Genomic DNA, 24,454 nt, shown 5'->3' with positions numbered 1-24,454 from the left:
AACTTCAATTTTGTACAGTGGTTAATTATACGAAATGCTATTCCACGTTCTATTGCATCTAAAGTTCGTGTTTCACAGCATTAGAAGATGGATTTATAGTCTCACCCAAGGCGCCAAGATCGGCAAGTTATTTCAAATCCTGCCAAACAAGTCAAGTTTTCTCAGCCTTTCTTATTTACGCCAGTATATTTACTGCAGTCGATCAAGGAGGGATGAGAAAATCGAAAGCACCCGGAGAATTGAAACGTGTGACATTTTCTGACAGGCTTTTTATTCCCACTAGCAGAAAAACAACGGCCAAGGAAGAAGAGAACGAAATAAAAGTCATTTTTTTATTTCTCTCTCTCTTTTCCTTTTCGTCTTTACGAGGGAAACTTCAAATATATACCGCCCTTGTTTCAAATGTTCTTAAACATAACTGCATGAGAAAAATGCGCTTTCGAAGAGAAGTGTCAAAAACTGAAAACTGCTACCCTTACTTTTTCAGTTCTCTGTTTTTTATTTAAGAACAACTCTTTGCCTTTTTAAACTCTTTCCGATTTTAAAAGTTCGCGTCACTTCAATAACTTTAAGAGTAGGAAATGTGGAGTGTGTTTCTGACTAAATATGTGAATTAGTTGTATATTATGGCGTATCTGTTATTTAGAATATTTTTTAAAGTGAAAATTGGGGTTTATATCTCCTGCTGTATTCTAATTAAATAAATACGGTGAACAGAATGGAATTTCGGTGATAATTAGAATGTTGATTTAATTTTTTTATTGCAGTAAAGCGCCATTTATAAGTACTTTTTAAGAAACTTCTAAGAAAAGAACGTATAAGTGGAATGATGTATAATCGAAATTTCCGTTTAAGAATGTGATATGCACATTTAAATCACAGTGTTATTATACTACTATTAGACCACTTGTATATGCAGATTTATTTTTTTTATCGCCTTCCTTTTAGTTTGTTCAAAACATTACGTTTAAAAATTTTTCATAATTTATTTTTAATATGATGATTATTCAGACTGTATAAAATTTAACATGAACATCAGAATAACCATATTTTTATTTCAGTTACTAAAAATAACGTTTTTTTTTGAGGATTTTTACCTGCATATTTAAATTTTTCATAGCGAGGGGGGGGGAGGAATCTTCCAGGTGTCATCTGATGTGCTGTTTGGTTTTTGATTATAAGCAAGACAACAAGATAGCAAAAGTCGAAAATAACAGTTCAGTTGTTTCGCTTAAATGCTTACTGTGTGACACAAAAATAAAATGTATTGTTATTCCATCGAGTGAGCCCATCAATAGCCTCGTGGATGAGATCACTGATGATTTGTGGTTCAGCCTTAGTTCGAAGTGAACGGACAGGCTGAATAAGTGTTTGCATGATTCCTCCCGCCCCAATTTGTAACATTTTTTTTTAAATTTTTTATATTTGAGTCAGAGTTTCTTCACAGAGGTATTCCTCTTTGGACAGGTGTGTCTTCCGGTATTCAGGTTAACAAAGGGCCCACCAGCGTCCTAGGGGTATAATCGCTGAATGCTGGTAATTCGGTCCGAGGTCTAACCCCGCGAACGGGCTGGCAGCATGGGCGTTTTATTGGTTTTCCCCATGTACTGTAACGTATATGCGAGCCAGTTTCCTATAGAAAGTCCTGCACGAAAGCATCCCTCCTTTTAGACAGACAATTGAGTGTTTTGCTATAATCGAATAAACCAAACCAAACCTTACCAGTTAAACAAACAAACCGTTCATCGAGTAACTAAAACTCCATTATTGATTAAACAGATTTCACTCTTTTGCATGCATTTATTATGTGCATCTCTGTGATTTAATGGTTTAAATGAGTGTGAGGTGTTTATTTTCTTCTGGCAATTCAGTGAACAATTCCAAATGAAGTTTTAATGACATCTCGGTTTACCTCAAAGACAAAACCTTCCAGACCTCAGCTGTCAAGCAATGCACTTGATAAACGCCCTCTTTCCCTGTGGTCCAAGTCTTATTTATCGAAACAGACTTTCGGGTTCCGCAGTTGATGACGCGACTCCTTTGAACGATGTGTAAAGTGACCCTCGCTTTTCCTAAATGTCCCCTAGTGCACATGTTTAGGCACCCCCCTCGAGGGACAGAGCACCATACTGTAGAAATGTTGTTCCTCTGGAAAAAAGCTTCTCCCCACCAATGATTAATTACACATCTTGTCACTCGATACTTGGGAAAAGAGGGTGTGCCACAGTTGGCAGTGTATCGCTCAGCTTTGGTTGTGGGGCAACGATTAAAGTGATATTCCCTTTCTAAGAAGTCACTTATATGTAATGAATACTAATAAGTGATGAATCATTTACGTGTTTTTGTTGGTATTTACTGAACATTCAATGCATTATCCATTGACATACGAGATTGGTCCCTTTAATTTCATGGTAGGTTTTTTTAAGAACTCTCCTTTTCTGCAACGCGTGTATCGTTATATAATTGACGCCCGTTATAATCACTCTTTTCGTCAAAAGAAAAAGAATATTATAACGACCCGTTACGTTACGTAAAAAACAAAAGTGGTGGTATAATGATTAGTCGTTAAAATGATTATTGACTGTATTTCAAAGGAGTTTGCTGTACTAGCAGGGATATTGTCGAATTCTGATAACACGAAACTGAAGTAAGGGGCAAAATTAATTGGAAATTTTAGTTACGGAGAATTTTAGTAAATTGCACTTAAAATATCTGAGATTCTGCGTGAGCTGTAAATCAGCCTACTGTTGATTTTTAGCATCAGACTCGCAGCTTTTGTAAAATCTCTCTTTGATGAAAATACTTTATTATTATTATTATTTTGACACTTTTTCTTCTGCAAGAATAATAAAAATAAAGAAGGTAAAGTCTACTGTTATAATACGGAAACTATTTGCCTGGATACATTTTATAAACAGTTTGCATCCAGTCACGAGAGAAATGATCTACGGCAACATAGAAACATTGTTACGATGATCAGTTCCTTGGGATAAAAGACTACCTGACGAAACATTATATGTACATTATTTATGCAGTAAAATCATTATATATAAATATACATATTTTAGTAGGTGCGTTAGCAGTCTCATTTTTTTAAATTTCTGTCAAAAGGAGAATGTACTTAATAGCGCAAAACCGTTTCCAGAATGAATGCTCTTTGAGCATATATATCATCAACTATTACTGCGCGGGTATCAGCTATGATGAGCAATGCTAAGGCTTGTGCCAGAGGCCAACTTTGGTTAAACCAACCTATTCGGTGCAGAAGAGGTTAAATGATGAAAACTCCATGCCACCAACGCATTCAGTCATTGGGGACTAAATCTTCCGTTTTAATTTTTAGTGGTTTTATACACCCAACCACTGATGGGCTTTGTTGGTTATTATTTTTTTTAATGGCCGGGTGTTTTATTTAATATTCACTAGCCTTGCGTTATTACAAGGGCCGGAAGTGGTGGCCATTTCATTATGGAGGCACCTAATAAATAGGTGGATTCGAACCCGGGCCCATCGCTACGACAGTTAGGATCATTACCACAATACTGGCCAGGCGGCTTTTGTTGGTTAGTGGGCCTATTGATTTTCATAAATTATGTCTTCCGAGGGATGCATTCTTTGAGGAATTTCTAAGCGAAACTGGCTTGTGTTTTTGTTACAAATGGTGAAAAACATCAAATATACCTTTCAGCAAACTTATCAAGAACTGAGTCCAGGACAAACTACTAAATTTCTGTTGTCTTATCTACTGAGCCACTGCTTGACCAGGTGATAAAGCTATAAATTGATAAAGATTGATAAAGCTATAAACGTATATAGGAATCCAAATAATGTAGTTTGCACTAAGAATTAGTATTCTCTTAATCCTAAATCAATATGAATGTTTGAAAGTACGGAGTTATAGCCTTCAAGCAATCGCAGTGTACGAAGAACCACTGGATATGTCACAATCTGATGAACTTTTTGTTTGAACATTATGGAAATTAACTGCAGGTAACAAAGGAGGTAGTTTTACTTACACAAAGCAAATACATCAGTTCTGAATAGAACAGGACAAAACAGAGAGCAAAATAAATGATTTCAAATCGAATGCGCAAGTGATGTAATGATATTTCCTACACTAATCAAACGAATTGCAAATTATTTAATTCCCCCATTTATGACAGCCATTTATTTCTGTGGCAACTTAGTTCACAGGAGCCAATATAATAAAATAAACTCGTTATAGAATTCAAATAATTATTAAATTTTCACTCTGCTAGCAAATTAAAATCTGGCAACTGAACAAAACTTTTGTCACATCTCTCTACCATAAAGAGCTAACCTTATTATACTCGTTGGAAGAATCGCGTTCGAATCTAATAAAATTTTTAATCATTCAAATTATTTTAAAAAATGATCTCAATATGTTTGATTAATAAGGAATTTTAATTTTATTACGAACTTCGTACACATACAAACACTCACACGTAGCTGTTAAAGCGAAAGGTCCTTCGACCACTATTCTCAGGCTTCCGCTATAATTTTGAAAAATAGCTGTTGAGCGGCATGTAATAATTACTCTCAAAATTTGATTGAAGACCGCTTTCCGTGAAGTCTCAAAATTTAATTAATAATCCTCTCCCAACTCCCGATCAGCAATTTTAGAAAACAAAGTTATCCCTTTTAATAACCTCGGGGATTTCTAGCAATTACTTAACGGGACCAAATTCAAAGAGTAGTTCAAATAAATAAACAACAAGGAAAGAAATTCTTCACCCTCCTCCCTTCTATTACATTCGAGCTTCGTCAAGCAAATGACGGGAATGAAATTCATGCATTTAACGAAGAGAGGCATTACTAAATGGCATAATTTAACTACCGAATTTCTGGCTATTAATATAATTATATAAAACACTGGAAATAATTTCACGCCAATGTTGAAAATCCTTTGTATTCTTCCAGAAAATACCGTTTGGCGTTAAAGTGTTTGAGCGGGAATTTACTATACCTTGCATTTTTGATTGCATTAAAGTGCCCTAGCGCGGCTATTTGAAAGGTCTTCAAAAGGCCTAATTTCCCCATTGCCCTGTCGAAATAAATATGTCTTTATTATTTACGTCTTTTGCAGAAGGGCATTAGTGTGATAGAGACTAATATATTTTGCGCCTTGCAGTGATTTTTGACTGCTTCACAAAAGATGGAGTAAAATGAGCGAAAATTTTGGAAAGTTTTCTGGATTCCCGTTCCAAAGGACCATACGAAATTAAGATTTCCATTTTTCATTTTCTTTCCTTTTGCTTGAAAAGGTTGGTTGGATTGGTTAAATGATTAGATAAGTTTCACTGTTAATTCTTATTTCTTTTAAAGCACTTAAATAAAGTTAGTTGAAGATCTTAATATTGTGGATAAGATATAATTAGTGGATAAGACTTCTAGCAGTTCAAACTAGATTCGAATCTCGAAGATTCCATAAGCATTTCCTGTTGAGCGTTTCTGTAATTTATTGTACTATTGTATTCTGTTGTTACTAATGTCCTTATTATAGCATACTAAAACATACGAACGGTTCGTGAACAATATGTCACCAATAGCTAAGAGTCCTGATTATTAATACTTCGCAACGGATTCGATTTTGGAAGAACTGGCTGGTTACATGTCCATGACTTTCCTCATGTATAAGGCAAATGCGAGCCTTTTTCTTTTAGAAAGTATTCGGTGAAGGTGATAGGCGCCATAGACTAAAGAATGAGTTTTGGAAACATAAAAACTTTAATTAACATTAAAAAACATGAAATTTTATTATACAGAAAAATGCCTGCAACACAGTGCGGCTAAGAAATTATTTTTCTTATTTTCGTACCAAAAGTATAAACATGAAAATATGAGTATAGTTGCCATTCACACAAATTCAATAGGAAAACAAAACATATTGCCACTAACAAGATAGTCGTATATTAATGATAACATAGAATTAAATACTGATAAAATAAGTAAGGCGAAAGAAATGCACATATTAAATACATATCCAAAAGAAGGTATTCCTCCTAGAACAGAAAGAGAGCCCTTGAAAGCCTTGTTACAATCAGCTAACCATCTAAATAATGTAAAGAATAAGATTTCGTAATTTAATGAAAGGCAGCAAGTTTTTACTTTACGTTTTAACTTCAAGATCTCTTTAACGAGGTTAAAAAAACTAAGCTAGTTTGTTGTCATCAACTAGAAAATAATCGAAGTGAGTTCGGGTTTTACTCTGGAATCTGAAGCATCGGAAGGAAAATACTTTAATAAATTACATTGTAGAATAAGATGGTTAATAATTATGGTCAAACACGTGAAGAATCGCAGCATAAGACAAGGGATATGTCTGTATAAAATTTTGCAAAAGAAATTGAGTATTTACGCTCCGAGACCTCTGGGGTAAGAAGGCATTCTTAAAATATTTAACCTATCTAATAGCATTTTCTGGGAATAATTCGAATAATTCTTTTAATTAAAAACGTGCATATTTTAAACCCAAGTTTGACATATAAGGCTTCGTTCAGACGGTGGAATAAATGTCATAACTGGTTTAAGGTGATCTTCGTTGCTGAGTAACCAGACCCTGCTACTTCTCAAAAACTGGTTTAGGGGTTTTGGCATAAAGTTCCAAGTTTTCAACCGTATGCTGACTTAGTTTAAGAGTCGACCAATCAGAGCGAACGGGCGAAACCTATTGAGCGGGAAAACTGAGTGGTAAAGCTGTAGACTTATCCTTGCATGCGCAAATTTAGCTACTCTAATTGGCTAGGGCTTAGATCTTGTCTTGCAGGTGTGAACGGAACTTCAGCATTATTCATATAGCCCTGCCTGTATGACATCTGTATCGCCGTCTGAACGGAGCCTAAGTGCGTCCGACTAGAATTGCTCTTATTGCTCTTAGGCAGTTGGTCAATATGGATTTACCGAATATAGATAACATAGCCTAACCCTGGCATATAAGTATACAAAAACGATTATCGAATCCCTAAAATAAACTATTTTTTTAAAACTTACTGTGCTTTTGATTCTTGACGAAAGCGAATACATCGCATTCTTCGCAGTGTAAAAATACTACAATAAGTGATAGAAAGACTTCTTTAAAAATGCCATATTAATATATTTATTCTTATGTGCGATTTTTGTTTTATTTAGAGGCGAATTATGTGTGATAAGTAGTTACCGTATAACGGGCTTAAACTTCTTAGATACTGCATATTAAATAAAATGCTTTAATGTCGGATTTTTAACCTCGAATGTTATATTGATTTTTTTTAGCATCTTGATTCGATATTGCCATTTGTTAAAAAAGAAAGATCCATAAGACAACTGTGTTTATTCTGCAAGAGGGAAAAATCGATTTCTGAGATAGTACAGTTAAAAATTTAACTTTAGTTCCTAAGAAACATTTCTAGCTATTTTCTATTCGATTGATTTCTTGGTAAAAAGAAAACAAAAAAGAAATAAGTACCCTTGAAATTGGACAATTTTGCTCAACCCTACGAACCGTATCGACAGATGGACAAATTTAGATTTGTTTTTTTATTTTAATTTTTTTTTGTTTTTAAATCCTCGCTCTGTTAGGCATTAGGAGAAAGGGGAAAAAAGTTTTGGCCAGTTTTATCGAGCAAGTTTTATTTTCTCTTTGTTGTTATTTTTCAAAGATTATATTCTTTCCAGGTGATTTTCGATGCCTCAACGTTATGAATCTGACAGAAACAACAATGATTTTACATTATAAAAAACAAAAATGAATAATAATGTGCTATCATGACCAAGATGCAAAATTTTCCTTCTCCCCCATAAAAAAAAAAATCTCTCCTGTAAAACGCCAGGTTCAGCCAGATGAAAAATAAATAAAATATTTTCAAGAGCAAGATAAAAATAAATAAAAACGAAAGTCACGAGAACCATTAGCATTTATTCCGTACCCTTTCAGTAGTTTATTTATTGTTTGATTACCTATAACTTGTAGTCATGACTTTTCTTTTCTTTTCTAGGAAATGTGTTTTCGCTTAGAAAAGAGCAAAATCCCACTTGGAAAATGGTTTTTGTGATATTATTATCTTTGTTGTCGTCCATTGCTGCAAAAGGGAATGGTGGTGAGTTTATTTGCATGAATGCTTTATTTGTTATTTCTGTTTCTGTATTTGTTGTTGTTCTTCATCCGTAGTCGTTGTTCTATCACCACTATTAGCTCATCAGTATATATCTCATGAGTATTTTTAATAGATTAAACTGTGTGTTATAGAATGTCCATTTCTTACTTCCTTGTACGAAATAAATGAGTATTGTAATCGCGAAAAATTTCGGGTATCATATTTCAACGGAAATATCTGTTTTGACGATTTTTTTGTGACATCTATACTTACGGACAGAATAAAGGACTCTTTTTGGCAAAGCAGATTGTAAAATGGATTCAAAAGGAATTTTTACCGTGACGTCTGTACGTACATAACGTATGTATATGTCATGTACATAACGTATGTATCTGTAACGATTAGCTGTAGAACGTTAAAATTGTTCATATGAATTGTTATAACATCTAGTTGTGCACCTCCCGTTTTTATTGCAATAGGCTCAGTACCAAAGCATATGCATATAAAATTTAATAGAGTAATAGAAAATATAAATGGAAATTATCTCCTAGGAAATTCGAAGTGAAATTTAGTTAAAATTCGCTAATTTTAAAGTTTTTGTCCATTATATATATATATATATATAAAGTGTTTTAAATGTCGGAAATATTTATGATTTGGCAGTATAAAATTAAAAAAATAATTTTTGACAAATAACGAAATCTAATTTTTAATGCGGTCTCAAGGCTTCTGTACTTATATTTGGGAAAATATTGCACTGTTTATGAAAAAATAAAATTAGGAGAAGTTTTAATTCTCATACGACAAAAATTGACCGGGATGTTTAATTCCAAAATTTGCAAATTTTTTATGTCATTTTCAATTTGCCGTGAGAGATCGTTTAATTTAGAATAATTCAAGGAATTAGTTTAAATTAAAAGCATAAAAAATATGTGTTTACTTTAATAAGCCGTATAAAAAAAGTCCCACGAGAAGTTCTCATCGAAGCTCACATCAGTTTTTTTTTTTTTTTTTAAAATCTTTTCGTGGAATGATGATAGAAGTCATGAGCAAAAATGATGCTATATGTGCAAAATATGTTTGAATGATGTTAACAGTCGGAATAAAGTATGAATTCGAAAAAATATAATTTTCGTTAATTTAACAGAAATAGATTTTGTTGAAATACTTTTAACTTTAAGCTTTGAAAAATATGAAAATTCAGTTTGGGCTACTACCGCTAGAACTAATCGACTTCATGCTGTAAAAGTACTCAACGTCTTAACGATGGTTGTAACAAAAAACATTTTATTTCTCTTCATGTTTTGGTGACCAACCTAGAGACAAATCAAAAGGGCTAATAGGCGTTGTAGTAGCTCAAAATTATGCAGCTTCCCTCTAGAGCAGGGCTTCTGAAACCTTTTTCAGTCGCGACTCCATTTTATCTCTGAGATTTTTTTCGCGATCCCAAGACCCCATAATAATATTTACGAAAATTTTGTGGGACCTCATAAGCATTACGCAAATCCAACATACGCGCTAGTGAAACTGTCAATTTTTTCACTTGTACTGTAATATACTATTCCAGTTTTACGTCATTAACTTTAATTTATAATTTTAAGACATAGAACAATGTGAAAATTTTAAATAAATAACAGACGAAATGACAGCTTCACGTGCAAAGCAAGTAAAATGAACGTTTATATTATAAAAAGAATGCGTCGAAACGTTTTCGTTTTTTCTTTGTCTGTCTTGTCTTATCTTTATCTATTTTCAGGTACATTCTGTAAAACTATTTGGTAATTAGAAAATTATTATAATAAGCTAAAAAAATATCAAAACTGGTAAAATTTTTGGCGACCCCCTGCTGCAGGTCCCGCAGTTTAAGAAACTCTGCTCTAGAGAAACCATGAAGTGGTCTACTGATAAGTTGTGACATAACAACGGTATTATGAGAACTTACCCAAATCCTGATTTCCATGCATAGGCGTCCCCGAAAAATTTTCTTAAGAGGAAGGGGAGCAAATGCTGGGAGCAAAAACTATATCAATTAATTTTTATTTAATTTTATAATTTATTACTCGCTTGCGCGGCTAGTCGCCTACAATGGTTATTATAAAAAAGATATATATATAATGATTAATGGTAATATTTAATTAATTAATAGTAACGGAGATGGAGGACTGCGTTTAATATTAAATCTCTTAGTTTGTGTACCAATAGCGACCGATTTTTTTAAAGACATACTAATATCATACGTATTTCGGTTTGCCGAGTGGCAACATGCTGTTTTTAAATCACCGAATTTTTAATTATAAATTCATTAAATTCTTATAATATGTGAAAAAAATTAAACGCAAATTCAAAATTCGAATTTCGATGTACACATTTTCGGGTGGGAGACTATGTGCTTAAAATTTGGTAGATCTAGATGCTGTGGTAACTATTTCATTCCCGTTCAAAGAACATTAAATCCAAAGGTAAGTGATGATTCCGCTTCGTTATTAATACACACAAATTTATTTACATGTAATACAATGGTTACAAACATTATTATTGGACGCACGCCTACACTATTATTAGGCTTACCACCTTTGTTCTTCCATCAAAACTAAAATTAAGTTACAGAATAACAACAGAGACAAAACAGTCGGAGCGCCACCTAGCTGCGCGAGCTATCAATTTATAACAGATTCTGCCGCTTTTCTACTATGCGAGGAACATACATACGTATAGATTCTTCATTATTTAGTAACAGATTGATATCCCCTGCCTCTGCGGACGTACTTGTTTTTATAATAGTGCGGTCATTAATAATCGGTGCTATGTTGAACAGACAGACATTAGAAATCAGAAGTTCAGTTTATCATTTATGGTTCAAAATAAACTATAGGCCAACCTGATATCATAATAAATTAATAATTATTAGAAATTGATCGTAGAGCGTCAGGATAATCAGTTAAATAATACTATATGCAGACTTTGTAATATTGAAAATTTTTTTTTCCCTTTAGAAAACTATAGAATTTTTTAATGATTTTTACGCTTAAAGAATTTTATTAATTTTTAAAAAATATTTATATATTTGTGTTTTAATATTTTTTGGAGTTTCATTTCTTCCTTGAATATGAAAATTTGTTATCCGAACCTATTCAGTTCGGATAAACGATACTCTGCTATCGTAAAAGGTTTTCAGATTTAATCTGTACCCTATCTTCAGATCTGAAAGCTAAATGCTGCCGAAACTTCCAAAAAAAATATTACCATTTTATACTACAGTGGGAAAAGTATCGAGTGTAAAAGAGAAATTAATCATAGAAGAAACTGTTGAACGGAAATCAGTGTTTAAAGGGAAGAAAATAAATTCTAGATACATACAAACAGGAGTATTTTACAAACCCAGTTTTTTTATATGGGAAGCGTATGCTGACCTATTCGGGAAGCAGAACAATGGACGATAATGACTGATTCCAAACATCTGTTGGCGAAATTTGAAATTTTTTTATCGGGCATGAGTATGTGACTGATCCAGTGATCGGAAACAGCTTTTAAGTGCCTTTGGGTAAAGTAGAAACAGGTAGTAATTATTTCGGCATTTATCGGAATAACTGGGGAGGGGAAGACTGTCGCTGTTCATATGTTTATAATTTCGTTTCGATTCGTGATTTCCGTCTTTTTCGCGTGTTTTTATGAAATATATCAATCAAATTGATAGCATTTTCTTATGCAGTATATTTTACCATTGTAATTAGGGCAGAAATCTGTGAAAATTTACTGTATCGAGTATATATAAGATATGACTGTATTGATTGTAACAATTGTAAGAGATTATAGAGCACCATAAAAGTAAAAATTTTCATAATGCAGTGTTTTGTGGAATATGAAATGTGATTGCAGAAACACGGCAAGAGCATGGAGAACGAAAAGGCGTATTCATCATGCATATTTACAAGAAACAGTGTTTGATACACCTGCAATACACATCACAACAATGATAAATCTCGTTTATGAGACTCTTTTAGATAGACTCTGTTGTAGATCTTGTTGACAGAATTACCGTCGCTGCTGCAAATGAAAGGGACATGACGGACATCTTCCAAAATCTAAACCACTCACTTTGTCTTCGTTGTGATATAAGTAGTGCTGTTAGTGGACGTTGAGTTGAATAATTCTTGTAAATAATCAGACACTTTTTCATGTAAATATCCGTGATAAAACGATTTTTCATTCTCCATGTTCTTCGGACTAACTGTACTTTCACGTTTATACTTCAGATTCAACCATATATTGCGTAACGAAAATTGTTACTTTTGCCATGTTCTGTCACCTTTTAAAGTTGCGACAATCATTCTTGTTACATTTTATATATACGTAGGGCAGAGCTGAATATTATCGTGGAGTATTGCACCTGATTTAATAAGGTTTTAATTTTATCTAGTAGCGAAACACAAAAGAAGAATTTGAATTTATTAGTGTTTAATTAATAAATTCTTTATTAAATGCAAGTTTCTATGAGCAGGATAAAATGAGGAATCGTGTAACTCCACTGTTATAATTCTGTTTCCTCAAAAGCATTTTCACACAGTAATCTAAAGAATGTTATTATACAGCCCTATCGATTCTGATGTTAATTTAATGAATGCGGCTGTTTCGGAGATGTAAGGCTATTAGGTTTGCAAATTGCTTTAGTTTTCTTAATTCACTGTTATGACAATGTTCTCCAGACTAATTTATTGGAACGCCAGAAGGCAAGTTCCAGCAAGCATGAATATTTTACACTAAAAAATTGTAGACTTTCGCTTTACTAGGATTTGTTACGAGCCAAATTTGAGGTAAATAAAAATCGCGTTTAGGTCATAGAGTATGTACCTTGATATGTAAAGTTTAATTTGCGATGTTATTAGTATGCAGAAAGTCTGGTTAGTATTATTTGCGAGGTCAGAACTGTAAATGAGGCAAATTTAATCTCATTATCATGTTGGAATTGATGGTGAGTGCTAGAAAAGTGACATTCATTAATTTGAGCTTATGTAATAAGTGCCTTAAACATGTAATTGTTCCATTTAGATAAAGATGAAGAAGGCAATAAAGTTCAACCGCTGAAAAAAAGCTTTTGCAAAAATCAAATCTGTATTAATTAATATTGCTTTTCTTGCAATTCAGTGTTATCTGGTATGAAATTCTTTCCCATACGGGCCCAATACCTGCCGAGTGGTAAAAAAAATTCTGGGAGTTGATCTGGGTTCTATCTTAGGCCAACGGGCTTGCCTGCATGGTTATTTTTCGTGATTTTCCCCCATGTGTAACTTGATACGAGCCAGTTTCCCTAAACAAATCCTCCACGAAAATATCTCCTCTTAAGACAGGTATCTTTCGTGTGCTTTTCCATACTCAAATAACCTAACCTTTCCATTGTGGCCTTATTATTTATTCATATTATTACAATGATTAGGTTCACAAAAATGGTTCTTTTCACTAAGTGCGTCATTGCCTAATATTTGACGTAATGAATAATGAAAAAAATATTTATACTAGAGGAGGTTTGCCAAAAATTTTTTTACAGTCTACATAAAGAGTTTGTGTAAAGAGTGATCTTGATTAAATTAATTAAATTAGATCATGATTAAATGTTACGATAACTCAGTTTTTCTTTAAAAAAATTCACGGTTGCCTGAATGGCTGCCTTTTATGTTGCGAAAGATACTAGTACAATAAAATAATACTAACCAATAACTGTAATCACAATATATACGTAAGATATAATACTGTTAAACAAATAGGCATTTTTTTTTCATAAGCCCAAATGTTTTTTTCCTAGTCTTAAATTAGCGCACATTATTAATTTAAATTTCTGCTGTTAATAGTTGTCATCTGTAAAGTTATAAAATGCATGCTGATGTTAATGGCTACAAAATAAAAAGTGAAAATGAAATTCTGTACGATGATATTGAAACTGAGGATTTTAATAATGATTCTTTGTAAAACGCTAATTGCCCCCCGTCGAGAATTAAAGGAAATGCTTATTAGTAACCTACCGAGCTAATAAAAATCCTCTTTTTACTACCTCTGAGCGGGGGAAAAAAAAAAAAAAAAAACTTACGTAGCTCTTAAATTTTTAAGGAGAGCCGCACAGTCCAATTGCAGATCATTTCAGTTGTACGTACTTATTTCGTTAATTAGGCTGACGTTAAAAGATAATATCACGACTGCTTTTTGGTTGGTAATTTACTACAAAGAGATTATCTTTCACTCTACATCAAAGCCAAGAATCTGTAAACTCATGAGTCTGTACACCACGCATCTATAACTCATGCCAAAACCGTGAATTTGCAAACTATATATATCTTTCGCCCCACGCCCAACCTATTAATCTGTAAAATCGATGTTTAGAGATAAGCGCCTGACTAATTTGTTGGTTAGGAAAATCAAGGTGTGCGTTTTATGTAATAATTCTGTTATATATTTGTCAGGACACTTGTTGCCGCCAGTTATCGCTCTCTGTGTATTTAAAGAAAAATAAAATAACAAAGAATCTACATAAATGTATGTAGTTACAGCCACCACATTTTGAATAACGTATTCCTTCACCGGATATGGACACTTGGAAGCCTGAATTTTGAATTTCGGATTTTGTTTTATCATCTGTTTGACATTTTGTAAAACTTTAACGATTTTTTTTTATTAACAAACTCAACGGTTTCAAAGCGAGCAATGGCAACACTGTACAGAAAAAAAACACTTTTATCTCCAGCGCGCGAGACTGTCTATTGGAAATTCTAAAAATATGCTGTTTTTAAATATTTTGTGATATTGTGGTTGAACTGAATTTTATGTGGTTTAGGTGCGAAAAGCATGGTATTTAATAAGTAAAGGTAACATCAAAACATTTAAAAAACGCCTCGTTGGGCGTATTATATATATAAGTATTTATTTTTATTTTAAGAAAAAACTCCTCTTGCACCACATAGTATTACAAGGCTTACAGAGGTAAGTTAAAAAAAAAACACAACTCAAAAATGAAATGAAGTTACAAATTCATAGATGAAACTTAAGAAATAAACGTACAGAAAGAAGAGAATTCTATTTTATCTTGAACAAACACATGGGGAGTGGGGGAATTTAGTATTTATAGAGTTTAACTGAGAAATGAGTTCTTTTCTTCCTTTTGTAAGCTTTGAACAGTAGAACAACAAATGTTCCATATTTTGCCCTCTTCCGAACACAAGTCTGTATTAGATAGCTGCTACAGGAACACAAGTCTGTATTAGATAGCCCAGATCTCTTCAGCTATGAGTCGAAATACTATGTCCAGTTAGAAAATTTAGTTAATTTCTATATTGTTGGGTTTCAGTTTCCCTTTTTACTCCCTCCTTCCAGCATGCCTTCCTGGTGTAACGGTTAGCACACTCGGCGCGTCCAGGTTCGAGTTCCGGCAAGGGCATTGCTCATTTTTCTCGTCTCCAGTATCAAAATAACCTAATGACTCTACATCTTTTGCATTATACAAGAATCATACGACAGGAAACGTCTTTTCAGAAAAGATTTATTATATTTTGAAATAGAAAGAGGGAAAAAATTGTAAAGGGACTGTTAAAAATTGAAGTTCGAATTTCATTTTTCACGTATAACTTTCAGGTGTAAATAGGGAAACGCTTTAAGTCATTCATATTTCTCGCGGGTAACTTAGTCATTGAATTCAAGTTCTCTTCATTCTCGTATATAAAACTAAAAATCAGAGGTATCCAGAGTCAAACATTCTTTCCTCTAAGCATGCATCGCATTATGCTATGGAGAGGTAATCTATGTGATTAACTAATTTGAGAATCACATCCGGTTATGAAACCAGTTTTGTCACGTCAAGTGGGAAGAAGATCAGTTCCTAAAGCTCAACCCCCTGCTGATAGAAGACGGACGTACTTCGTATCTCAGCCGCCTGCTCGTTTCCCTCGTTTTACTGACCATCTTGCTCATTCGACAGTCTGGTCACATTTTGAGAGGGGCAGCCGCTCAACCTGCAATCACCAGGGTATTCAATTATCTACCTGCCTATAAATAAAACCGGAAAACGAAATAAAGCGAATAAGAAAAGAAGAAAAATTGGCTTTCCCTGCAACAAAAATGGCCGCCCAAAATCGCTGCCAATTACCGTTTATTACGTCGCTCTTAAAAGTTAGACCGAGATGGCCAAGTTTCGATCAAATTACACCACGGGATATGCGAAAAGTAGTTAGACGAGCTACGTGCTTCGCTTTCTCTGATGTCGGGTTGTAAAAGTCGAGCGAAGCTTGCTATTTGGTACTAACAAAGTGGACGTCGAAGGATCTGGGAATTTTTACTGGGTTGTTGAATATTGAATAAGATGTTGTTAAGAAGACATGTTCAGTTAGATCAGATGCTTAGTGTTCCTTGGAGCTGTCGTTCACGAATATGCATGATATTGTTTACATTTTGTATATTTAGATTCAAATGGCAGCTGACGAAAATGGTACTGAATGGAAACTATCGGAACTAATTAGTAATTATCATAGGCCTCCAATGAGATGATACTAGTACATAACCTAAAATATTTGAATTTTAGAGGGAAGCAGTTTTTAGAAGAGTAGATTTTATTGTTTAGCGTAAGAATGCTGAACTATGACAACTAAGTGACGAATGCTGCTTTTCCTTTTTGTGCCAAAGATTTTTTCCAGTTACAGAATCAATTCTTTAAAGAAAGATGGATTTGGGAGGGGGAAGTAACTACGCTGTTATCACTTTGTGAATCGAAATTGTGATAACTTTAGCAATCTTGTCACGTTCACCTATCTTGTTCTGGCAGGATTGTGCATAATATGCCTTGCAATAAACATGCAATCTACAACTTTAGCGGCAATAACTATGTTTGCGTAGGGTCAGTTTAAGTGACAAGCACAATAATGACAATAAGCACGCCATATACATGTTTAACAATAATAACTAAGCTATATATATTATCTTAAGTGACAATCAGAGTCTATTTCTAAGGACAGTTTAATAATATTTTAATAAAACTTAAATTGGCAGTCGTTGTAAATATCATTGATAATATTAATTTCCTTTTTTTAATATTTAGCCCCGAAAATATTTTGAAAACCTCATACCACATTTTTACTACGTCTTCGGTTGTGTACTGTTGTGATTTGTGCCATTTCATAAACTGTACTTTTGATTTAATTTTTTTAATTATATTTTTCTTTCTTTTATTGTTCTTTATTATTTCTGAATTACAGATTAATGAATAGAGATGGAGAAAATTAACTATAACTGGTAATTTTTCTCCTTAATATTTATATTTTCGATTTTACGGGATGATGTGTGACATGATTAGTCATTTTTATTTGTTCAAATTAGCATTTTATTATATTTGGATTGCCAAATAGTAAGGAATTTTTTATTCAATTCTTTATTATTTTCAAAACCTCTTTCTTTTAATTTTTTGTTTTACTTGGAAAACTAAAGATATTATAATAAATGCCTTTTATAGTTAGTGCGTTTCATTTTGACTTAATAACACAATTTTCACTTTTGCAGTTCAAATTTACCTGATATATGTACGAGAAATTATCGCATTTTCCTCATGCGTGCTGTCGTGGTCTAAATAATTAGTACTCCCAGCGAGTAAAGTAGAAGATCCGTGGTTCAGATCCCGGCGAAAATACAGCTGATTTTTTTAGGTCATGTACGGAAAAGCCTAAAATTTTTAACAATGGCGCCCGAAATAAAATACACTCGTTACCCCTGAGATTTACAGGACTATTTTTCTGGCCCTTTTCAATCATTCTGCAAGCGGAGGAGAATATGAAGGATTGTTGCGTTATCTTTGCGTGCTTTCAGGGTGTAACTGGTAGTATATCCAGTTAGCAAATAAAAAAATCCGTCGTTCGAATTCCTACGAGGTTACATTTGAATTTTTTATATTTCTTATTCGAAATGTCTAGTATTTTGTACATATGTATATACATAAACATGTAAGTAAATATGAGGACAAGATGTTTATAAGAATCGAAAGTTAGAATGTATTGTAAAATGCAATCTATCTGTTTTATTATCATTACTTATATTTAATTACATATCCAGTTATTCAGACTAAATAAACTTATTAAATAATTTAACTTAATAGAGGATTCATCTTAAACATCTTTCACTTTCTGTGCATCCCCTAGAAAGAAAAATCCAGTCCTGTGTCTCTTCTAAACGGGACATTATCATGTATTTTTCCTGAGTCAGTTGTCTCCATTTATCGTTTTGAAATGGGTTGCAAATCTCTATTTTATGCACATTTGATCCTCATGCATATATATCTTAGAGTAATGTTCTAAACCTGTATGTGTCAGGGACTTAAAGTTATATTTTTTTAGTCGATTCTAAAGATTTGCGGTTTGGCAAGTCCGGGAAAAGTCCGGTTTCTTCTCCGGGAAAAATTGTAGAAGTGAGGTATTTTCGAAGAGAAATCGTTTTAAATTATAAATTAAGTACTTGATTCAGAATCTTAAATTTATTTAATAAAGTCTTTTCGATGTTATTATTATTATTATTATTATTTACCGTATGCGTACAATAGGTAGTGTTAGTTTCTTCTAATCAATATCTCTTCCCTCCCCAACTGAAATCAAAGCATTTCATAAATATTCGATTTACTTGCTCAGATTCTGTCATATTTGAATGTGTATACAGTGGTCCCTCGGTATACGTCATTAATCCGTTTTAAATCCTTGTACGCATACTAAGACTTTATCAAAAGGGAAAATAATTAATCCGTTCTTATAAAAATATCCTACTGCCCTTATTATAAATGCAGTTTAATACAAAAATACAAATGCACTGGATGTAATGTATGCTTTACATAAATGAAGTGATGTACATTACATAGTACATGAGTAAAAATACTCTTTGTAAATGAAATGCTGTACATTATATGGTGCACAAGTGAAAAACTCTTCGTAATTATTTACGAAGAGTTTTTACCATAGAGCGTACAGCATTTTATAATGCTGTACGCTCTATGGTACATAAGTGAATTACTCTTCGTGAATGAAATGCTCTACATTATATGGTACATAAGTGAAAGACTCTTCATAAATGATCTGCTGTACATTATATGGTACATAAGTGAAATACTCTTCGTAAATGAAATGCTGTACATTATATGGTACATAAGTGAAAGACTCTTCATAAATGATATGCTGTACATTAAATGGTACATAAGTGAAATACTCTTCGTAAATGAAATGCTGTACAGTATATGGTACATAAGTAAAATACTCTTCGTAAATGAAATGCTGCACATTATATGGTTCGTGAGTGAAATACTCTTCTTAAATGAAATGCTATACGTTATATGGTACATAAGTGAAAGACTCTTCATAAATGTTTGTTATCCAGATCAGAAGCAGTTTCTCAGCGTTCTTTAATAGCTCGAATTTGGGGTAGTCGATTTATTCATTGCTTGACTCTTTTTGACAAATTTCTTGAAATTTATTGTTAACGTATTAAAAAAAATAAATTACGAACACAAACACAAACTCACGTGAGAAATCAGAGTCAGCGCGGACTGTTTATTCAGTAGTAGCAACAGGCGTAGTGATGATCGTGGGAAGTCGTAACATTGTCTTGAGGTAGTGCATGCAGTGGTAATTCCTCGAATTCGAGTTACATTTCAAGCAATTATTGGGTACCAAGCAAAACGTTTCGTTTCCAAACAGCACATTTATTATGTTGAACATATTTCTAATCGGACTATACTAAGGTACCATTATATACCAAGGTACCAAGATACCACCGTATCTATTTATATGTTAAATGTATAATGCTGTATAGGTATGTGTGTGTGCCTGTGTGTAATGAAACTGTCACACATTGTAATAAAGCAGAAGTAATGTTGATAATAGTTCAATAAGAAGCAACAAAATTAGAAGTAACTAATTCAGTAGAAATCAACAACTTAGAAATAATTTTGATCCCTATTGAAAAGTAAACTTGCCAGCAGTGGCGTATTAGATATTCATCTTTATTTCAATTGATATATGCGGGCACAATGCACTTGGCACTGTGATCGTGCCTATTCAAGAATATTTGCATTTTTGATAATGTTGCGATGGGAAGAGAGTAGTAAGGCAGCCTCTTAGCGTGAAGAGAGGTAAAAGCAAAAGTGCGTAGTTATTCCAGTTAAGCAGCTTATTAAGAGAAAAACTTCGTTTTAAATTTCGAATTAGCTACGTCGTCAGCGTTATGCAAGCCGTATGACATGAATTGATCTAGAAATAATGCAGTCCAGAAATAATTATTACTATTTTTAGAATAAAGAGGGAAAATACCCAAATTAAAAATGAGGTATTAAAGGGCTATTGTAATTTAAATTGTAATTTTAATTTGCATATTTTTATCTTATCTATCTATTTTCTATCTACCTTTATATATGGATATATATGAGCACTTTTACATTTTTACAGTAATTTCATTCGCATTATCGAAACTTCTAGGTTAAGTTATATCAGTCGGCAGAGTAAATACATGCAGACTACCAAATAATAGAGACATTGAATTATTTTTTTTCATCCATGACTGAGCACAAAATGATGAATACAAGTTGACCGTAAGAATTTTTAATAATTCGAACTTGTTAAACAATTTAAGAAAGGGAACATCTCAAACGTTTATTAATGGCAACAAGTTTATCTGCAGCGCCTAGTTTTAATTAAGGCGTAAATTCTTCTGCTGTTTTAAGTACAAAGGTTATATATATAGTCTAAAACTGATTTAAGCATGTGATATTTTAGTCGAAGGAACTATTTGACATCGAAGTAGTGCTCTCACTGTCCTTAGGATTGCAAATAATACAGTAAATTGACTGATTACTCCAACTGTGGATTTTTCACTAAGTGCTTGATTTTCCTCAAATATATTCTGAGTGGCTTAGTTCAGTATGAAGAAAGCCCACCAGTGGCCGAGCGGTAAAGTCGCTGAACACTGGTAGTTCAGTCCGAGGTTCGAATCCCGCGAACGGGCTGGCTGCATGGGCGTTTTCGTGGTTTTCCCCATGTGTAACGTGTATACGAGTCAGTTTCCCTTACAAAGTCCTCCACGAAGGCATCCCTCATCTTAGGCAGATAGCCCTCGAGGCTTTGCCATAATCACTCACACACAGTCTGGAGAAACTAAGTTTCGGAAATTAGTGTACTTTTCGGTTCAAGAACTGATTTTTCTTTTCGCAGCTTTAGGTCGACTCTAGCTATCCCGTGAGACGTGACTCCTTCTTTTAGATATTAACCAAATCTGGAGGCGACTGAGTTGGAAAGTTTAGAGTAAACACTTAAATTAAAAAGAAGTTCGGAATAGTTCTAAGTTAAAAATTTTAAGAAATGATTTAAATTATTCAACTAGATAAGTTACAAAACTATGTTAAATACTATGTTAATCGTTCAGTCATCATCACTCTGGCTCATGTTTTAGCAAATCGATTATAGTTTTTTATTTCATTAATCGACTATAACCTGTATTCATGCGTTTTTCATTAAACATAACTTTTATTAAATGTGAAACGAATGAATATTTTCCATTAAACATTCATGCGTTTTTCATTAAACATAGCTCTTTCTAGAATTTTGTTAGAATCATCCGAATCAAACACTGTAGAATCTTCTCCTCTTTATTTCCTTTTTTTTTTTTTTTCATGCAATTAGATTGTATGTGATGGGCAAACAATTTTTATATATTTTACACTTTGCGCTAGAAATGCTGCTTATCTGGCTGTTTAGTGACGGTATGTTAATTTAGTGATTTGGAAATTCTAGATAAACCTAGGCAAAATATAGATAGCTCTTATTTATTTTATTTATTTAAACAGTATTTGTAGTGTTAAAAAAAGTACTAGTTACATTGATTTTTGCAGTTCGTTTTATTACTAGAAGTCAAGCTGATAAATTAGTTTCAAATTTTCGCCCAGACGGTAGGGTAGTCTGACTGCGATACCGATGGGCGCAGGTTCGAATCCCGGAGAAGGCATAGATGTGAACTGTCTGTCTCTTCATAGGAGGCAAAGATAGCCCACGTATTAGGTGCCTCCATAATAAAGAGACCACCACATCTGGCCTTAGGCGTGGCCGATGCCAGCATAGGCAAGCGCCCGCTATTAGGGGGGGGGGAATCAAATTAGTTTTTAGTAGAAATTGAATTAACAAAATTATTTAGATATGATCCTAAACATTTTCTTGATCTTATTAAACTACCTATTTCTTTATAATATTAGGCTTTCATTCGCTTTTTTCTTAGGTCCAGACTTAACGAACTTCGCAGTTTCTGCAGATATTTCCTGCTTTCCCTTACCTGAAGCTCTTTTAATTTTGCTGTTTCCTTTGTCAAGTCTGTTGCTGGCACAGAATCGCATTCTGTTCTTTAATGCCCATTTTTGTAAAAAAAAAATTATTTTAATATTACTATCGTTCTATGCACTTTGCTCTCCTAAATTTTAGTTTCGTGTTTTGATTCGGATAATTCCAACATTTAAATCTAAAAACCGAAAAGAATCCCATTTATTTCCTCGCTATGTTCCTGTTACTTCGTCCGACTGTTTCTCTCATTAGTCATTCTTACCACCAACGTAGCGTCTTCAACAAGCTATCATTAAAATCTCCCCATCCTGCCGCGAATTGTTGGTTTCTTCTTTCCTTTGAAAGATGACTAAGTGACGGTTTACCTGTACAATTGTACTTTTTGCACCGCCTGCGCGGTAAATATTGATTTTCTGTGAGATGGCACGTGAAATATGTGCAGGTTGTACAGCATCTAAGTACTTATGGATCACGCTAATATTCAGTATGGCAATGGATTTGCTATAAACTTGCGCGCGCTTAACCACACTATGGACTTGGATTCCATGAACTCTTTATATTACACCATCCGTCTTAACCGCGCCTGCTGTTTTGTGGTGGTGTGAACAAGACCACCCAAGAACGACAAGGTCATATTTTTTGATTGATTGAAATCTGATTACGTTATGAATTTTTATTACTTAGTATATGTTTAAATGCATATAAATATCAGCTTTTTTGCAATAAAATACTTTTTGTCAGCGTACATCATTAACGACCCTTTTTGGAATTTAACAATATGGTTAGTACACTACTGTGCCGTTAAATTACACAAAGGATTATTAATCTTAGATTCCTGTAAAATTGAAACTTTAATTAATTTATTACTATATTAATAATTATTAACTAAAATTATTACGAACCCTAAGAACAAATTCGTATGCTGGTGAATTGTACTGATTTGTTTAAACAGATTAAGTTATTCAGATATGGGCTTTTTGCCTAAGGCGAGGGATGTCTTCATGGAGGACTTCACTACTCAGCCACTGGTGAGGCCGAGTAATTTGCTTAAATAAATTAATTATATTGATTCAATCAAACTATCTTTCACATGTGTGTTTATTGGCCAAAACTGTCTTTTATATGTTTTATTGTGGTATATATCAGAAATTACAAAATTTAAACAGTGTAAGAAACGTTAAATTTATAAGATGCTCATCCCAAATGCATAATATGAATTTTATGTGCATCGAAGATCGTGGGCAAAAATGGCTGTTTGTTTCCGAGTTCTTGCTTCAACAAAATCCTCATTTAACATAGATTCGTTATTAAATTTTTGTTTCGTCGCTAGCATCATCTTCAAAAAGAAAAAAAAAATAGACATTTTAAAATTTCATGCTGCAAATTTGTTGCGTTGCCAAAAAAATGAATGAAAATGCATGCCTCTACCAGATTATTAGATGTTCTAAAATAGAAAAAAAAAATTAAAGAAAGCTTAGAAAGGTCTTTATTTTTCGATTCAACTTTCAAATTTTGTCCCACAATTACTGCAGTTCTAGCAAAAAAAATCCTTATAGTGATTTTTTTTTAAATGTATATTAGAATGTTTTGGGCTTTGTTTGTTTTGAGAACAAATTTTGAAGGAACGGAATATTCAATTTATACCCTGCTTAGCGTCACCTGCGGCAAATGGGGGAGCTATGGAAAAAAAGTATCTTCCCCTGTCTTCCCTTTAGTCACAATGCTGCTGAGCTTAGAAATTTCTACGACAATGTTTAGCGTCATTTGTATGATAAAATGTAATTTGGGAATGGCCTGATGATGTAATTGCTGGCCATAAATAATAGATTGCAGCACTTTGTTTTGTTATTCGACAATTGGGGTTACCAGTTTTGTATTTATTTAACTGCTTATTTGAAATTATTCGCTTGCGAGTTTTCATAATCGCCAAATCGTGAACTGTTTGTTAACTCGAAATTGGTCGGTAAAAAATGAGTTGCGTAAACTGGATTGACGTAAATAATCTTCGCATCCGCGAGTACTCAAGAAAAAATTTAT

General features: G+C 33.3%; 1 protein-coding gene across 8 annotated transcripts in view; it reads left to right on the top strand.

Moving 5' to 3' along the window:
* The window catches only part of LOC118187993 (latrophilin Cirl-like), a 1,172,776-nt gene that overhangs the window by 794,814 nt on the left and 353,508 nt on the right, over window positions 1–24,454 (top strand). For all 8 annotated transcript variants that reach the window (XM_085813010.1, XM_085813006.1, XM_085813005.1 and 5 more), the window contains one exon: window positions 7,995–8,096. In XM_085813010.1, coding sequence (XP_085669136.1) covers window positions 7,995–8,096 — 102 coding nt within the window. The remainder of the gene's footprint in view (window positions 1–7,994; window positions 8,097–24,454) is intronic.

The sequence above is a fragment of the Stegodyphus dumicola genome, chromosome 3 (genome assembly GCF_044657685.1).
Source record: "Stegodyphus dumicola isolate Sdum_Otavi_A_Nest chromosome 3, ASM4465768v1".
Classification (NCBI taxonomy): domain Eukaryota; kingdom Metazoa; phylum Arthropoda; class Arachnida; order Araneae; family Eresidae; genus Stegodyphus; species Stegodyphus dumicola.
Note: the sequence above shows the minus strand (reverse complement) of the source record. Positions and strands in the feature narration are given on the sequence as shown.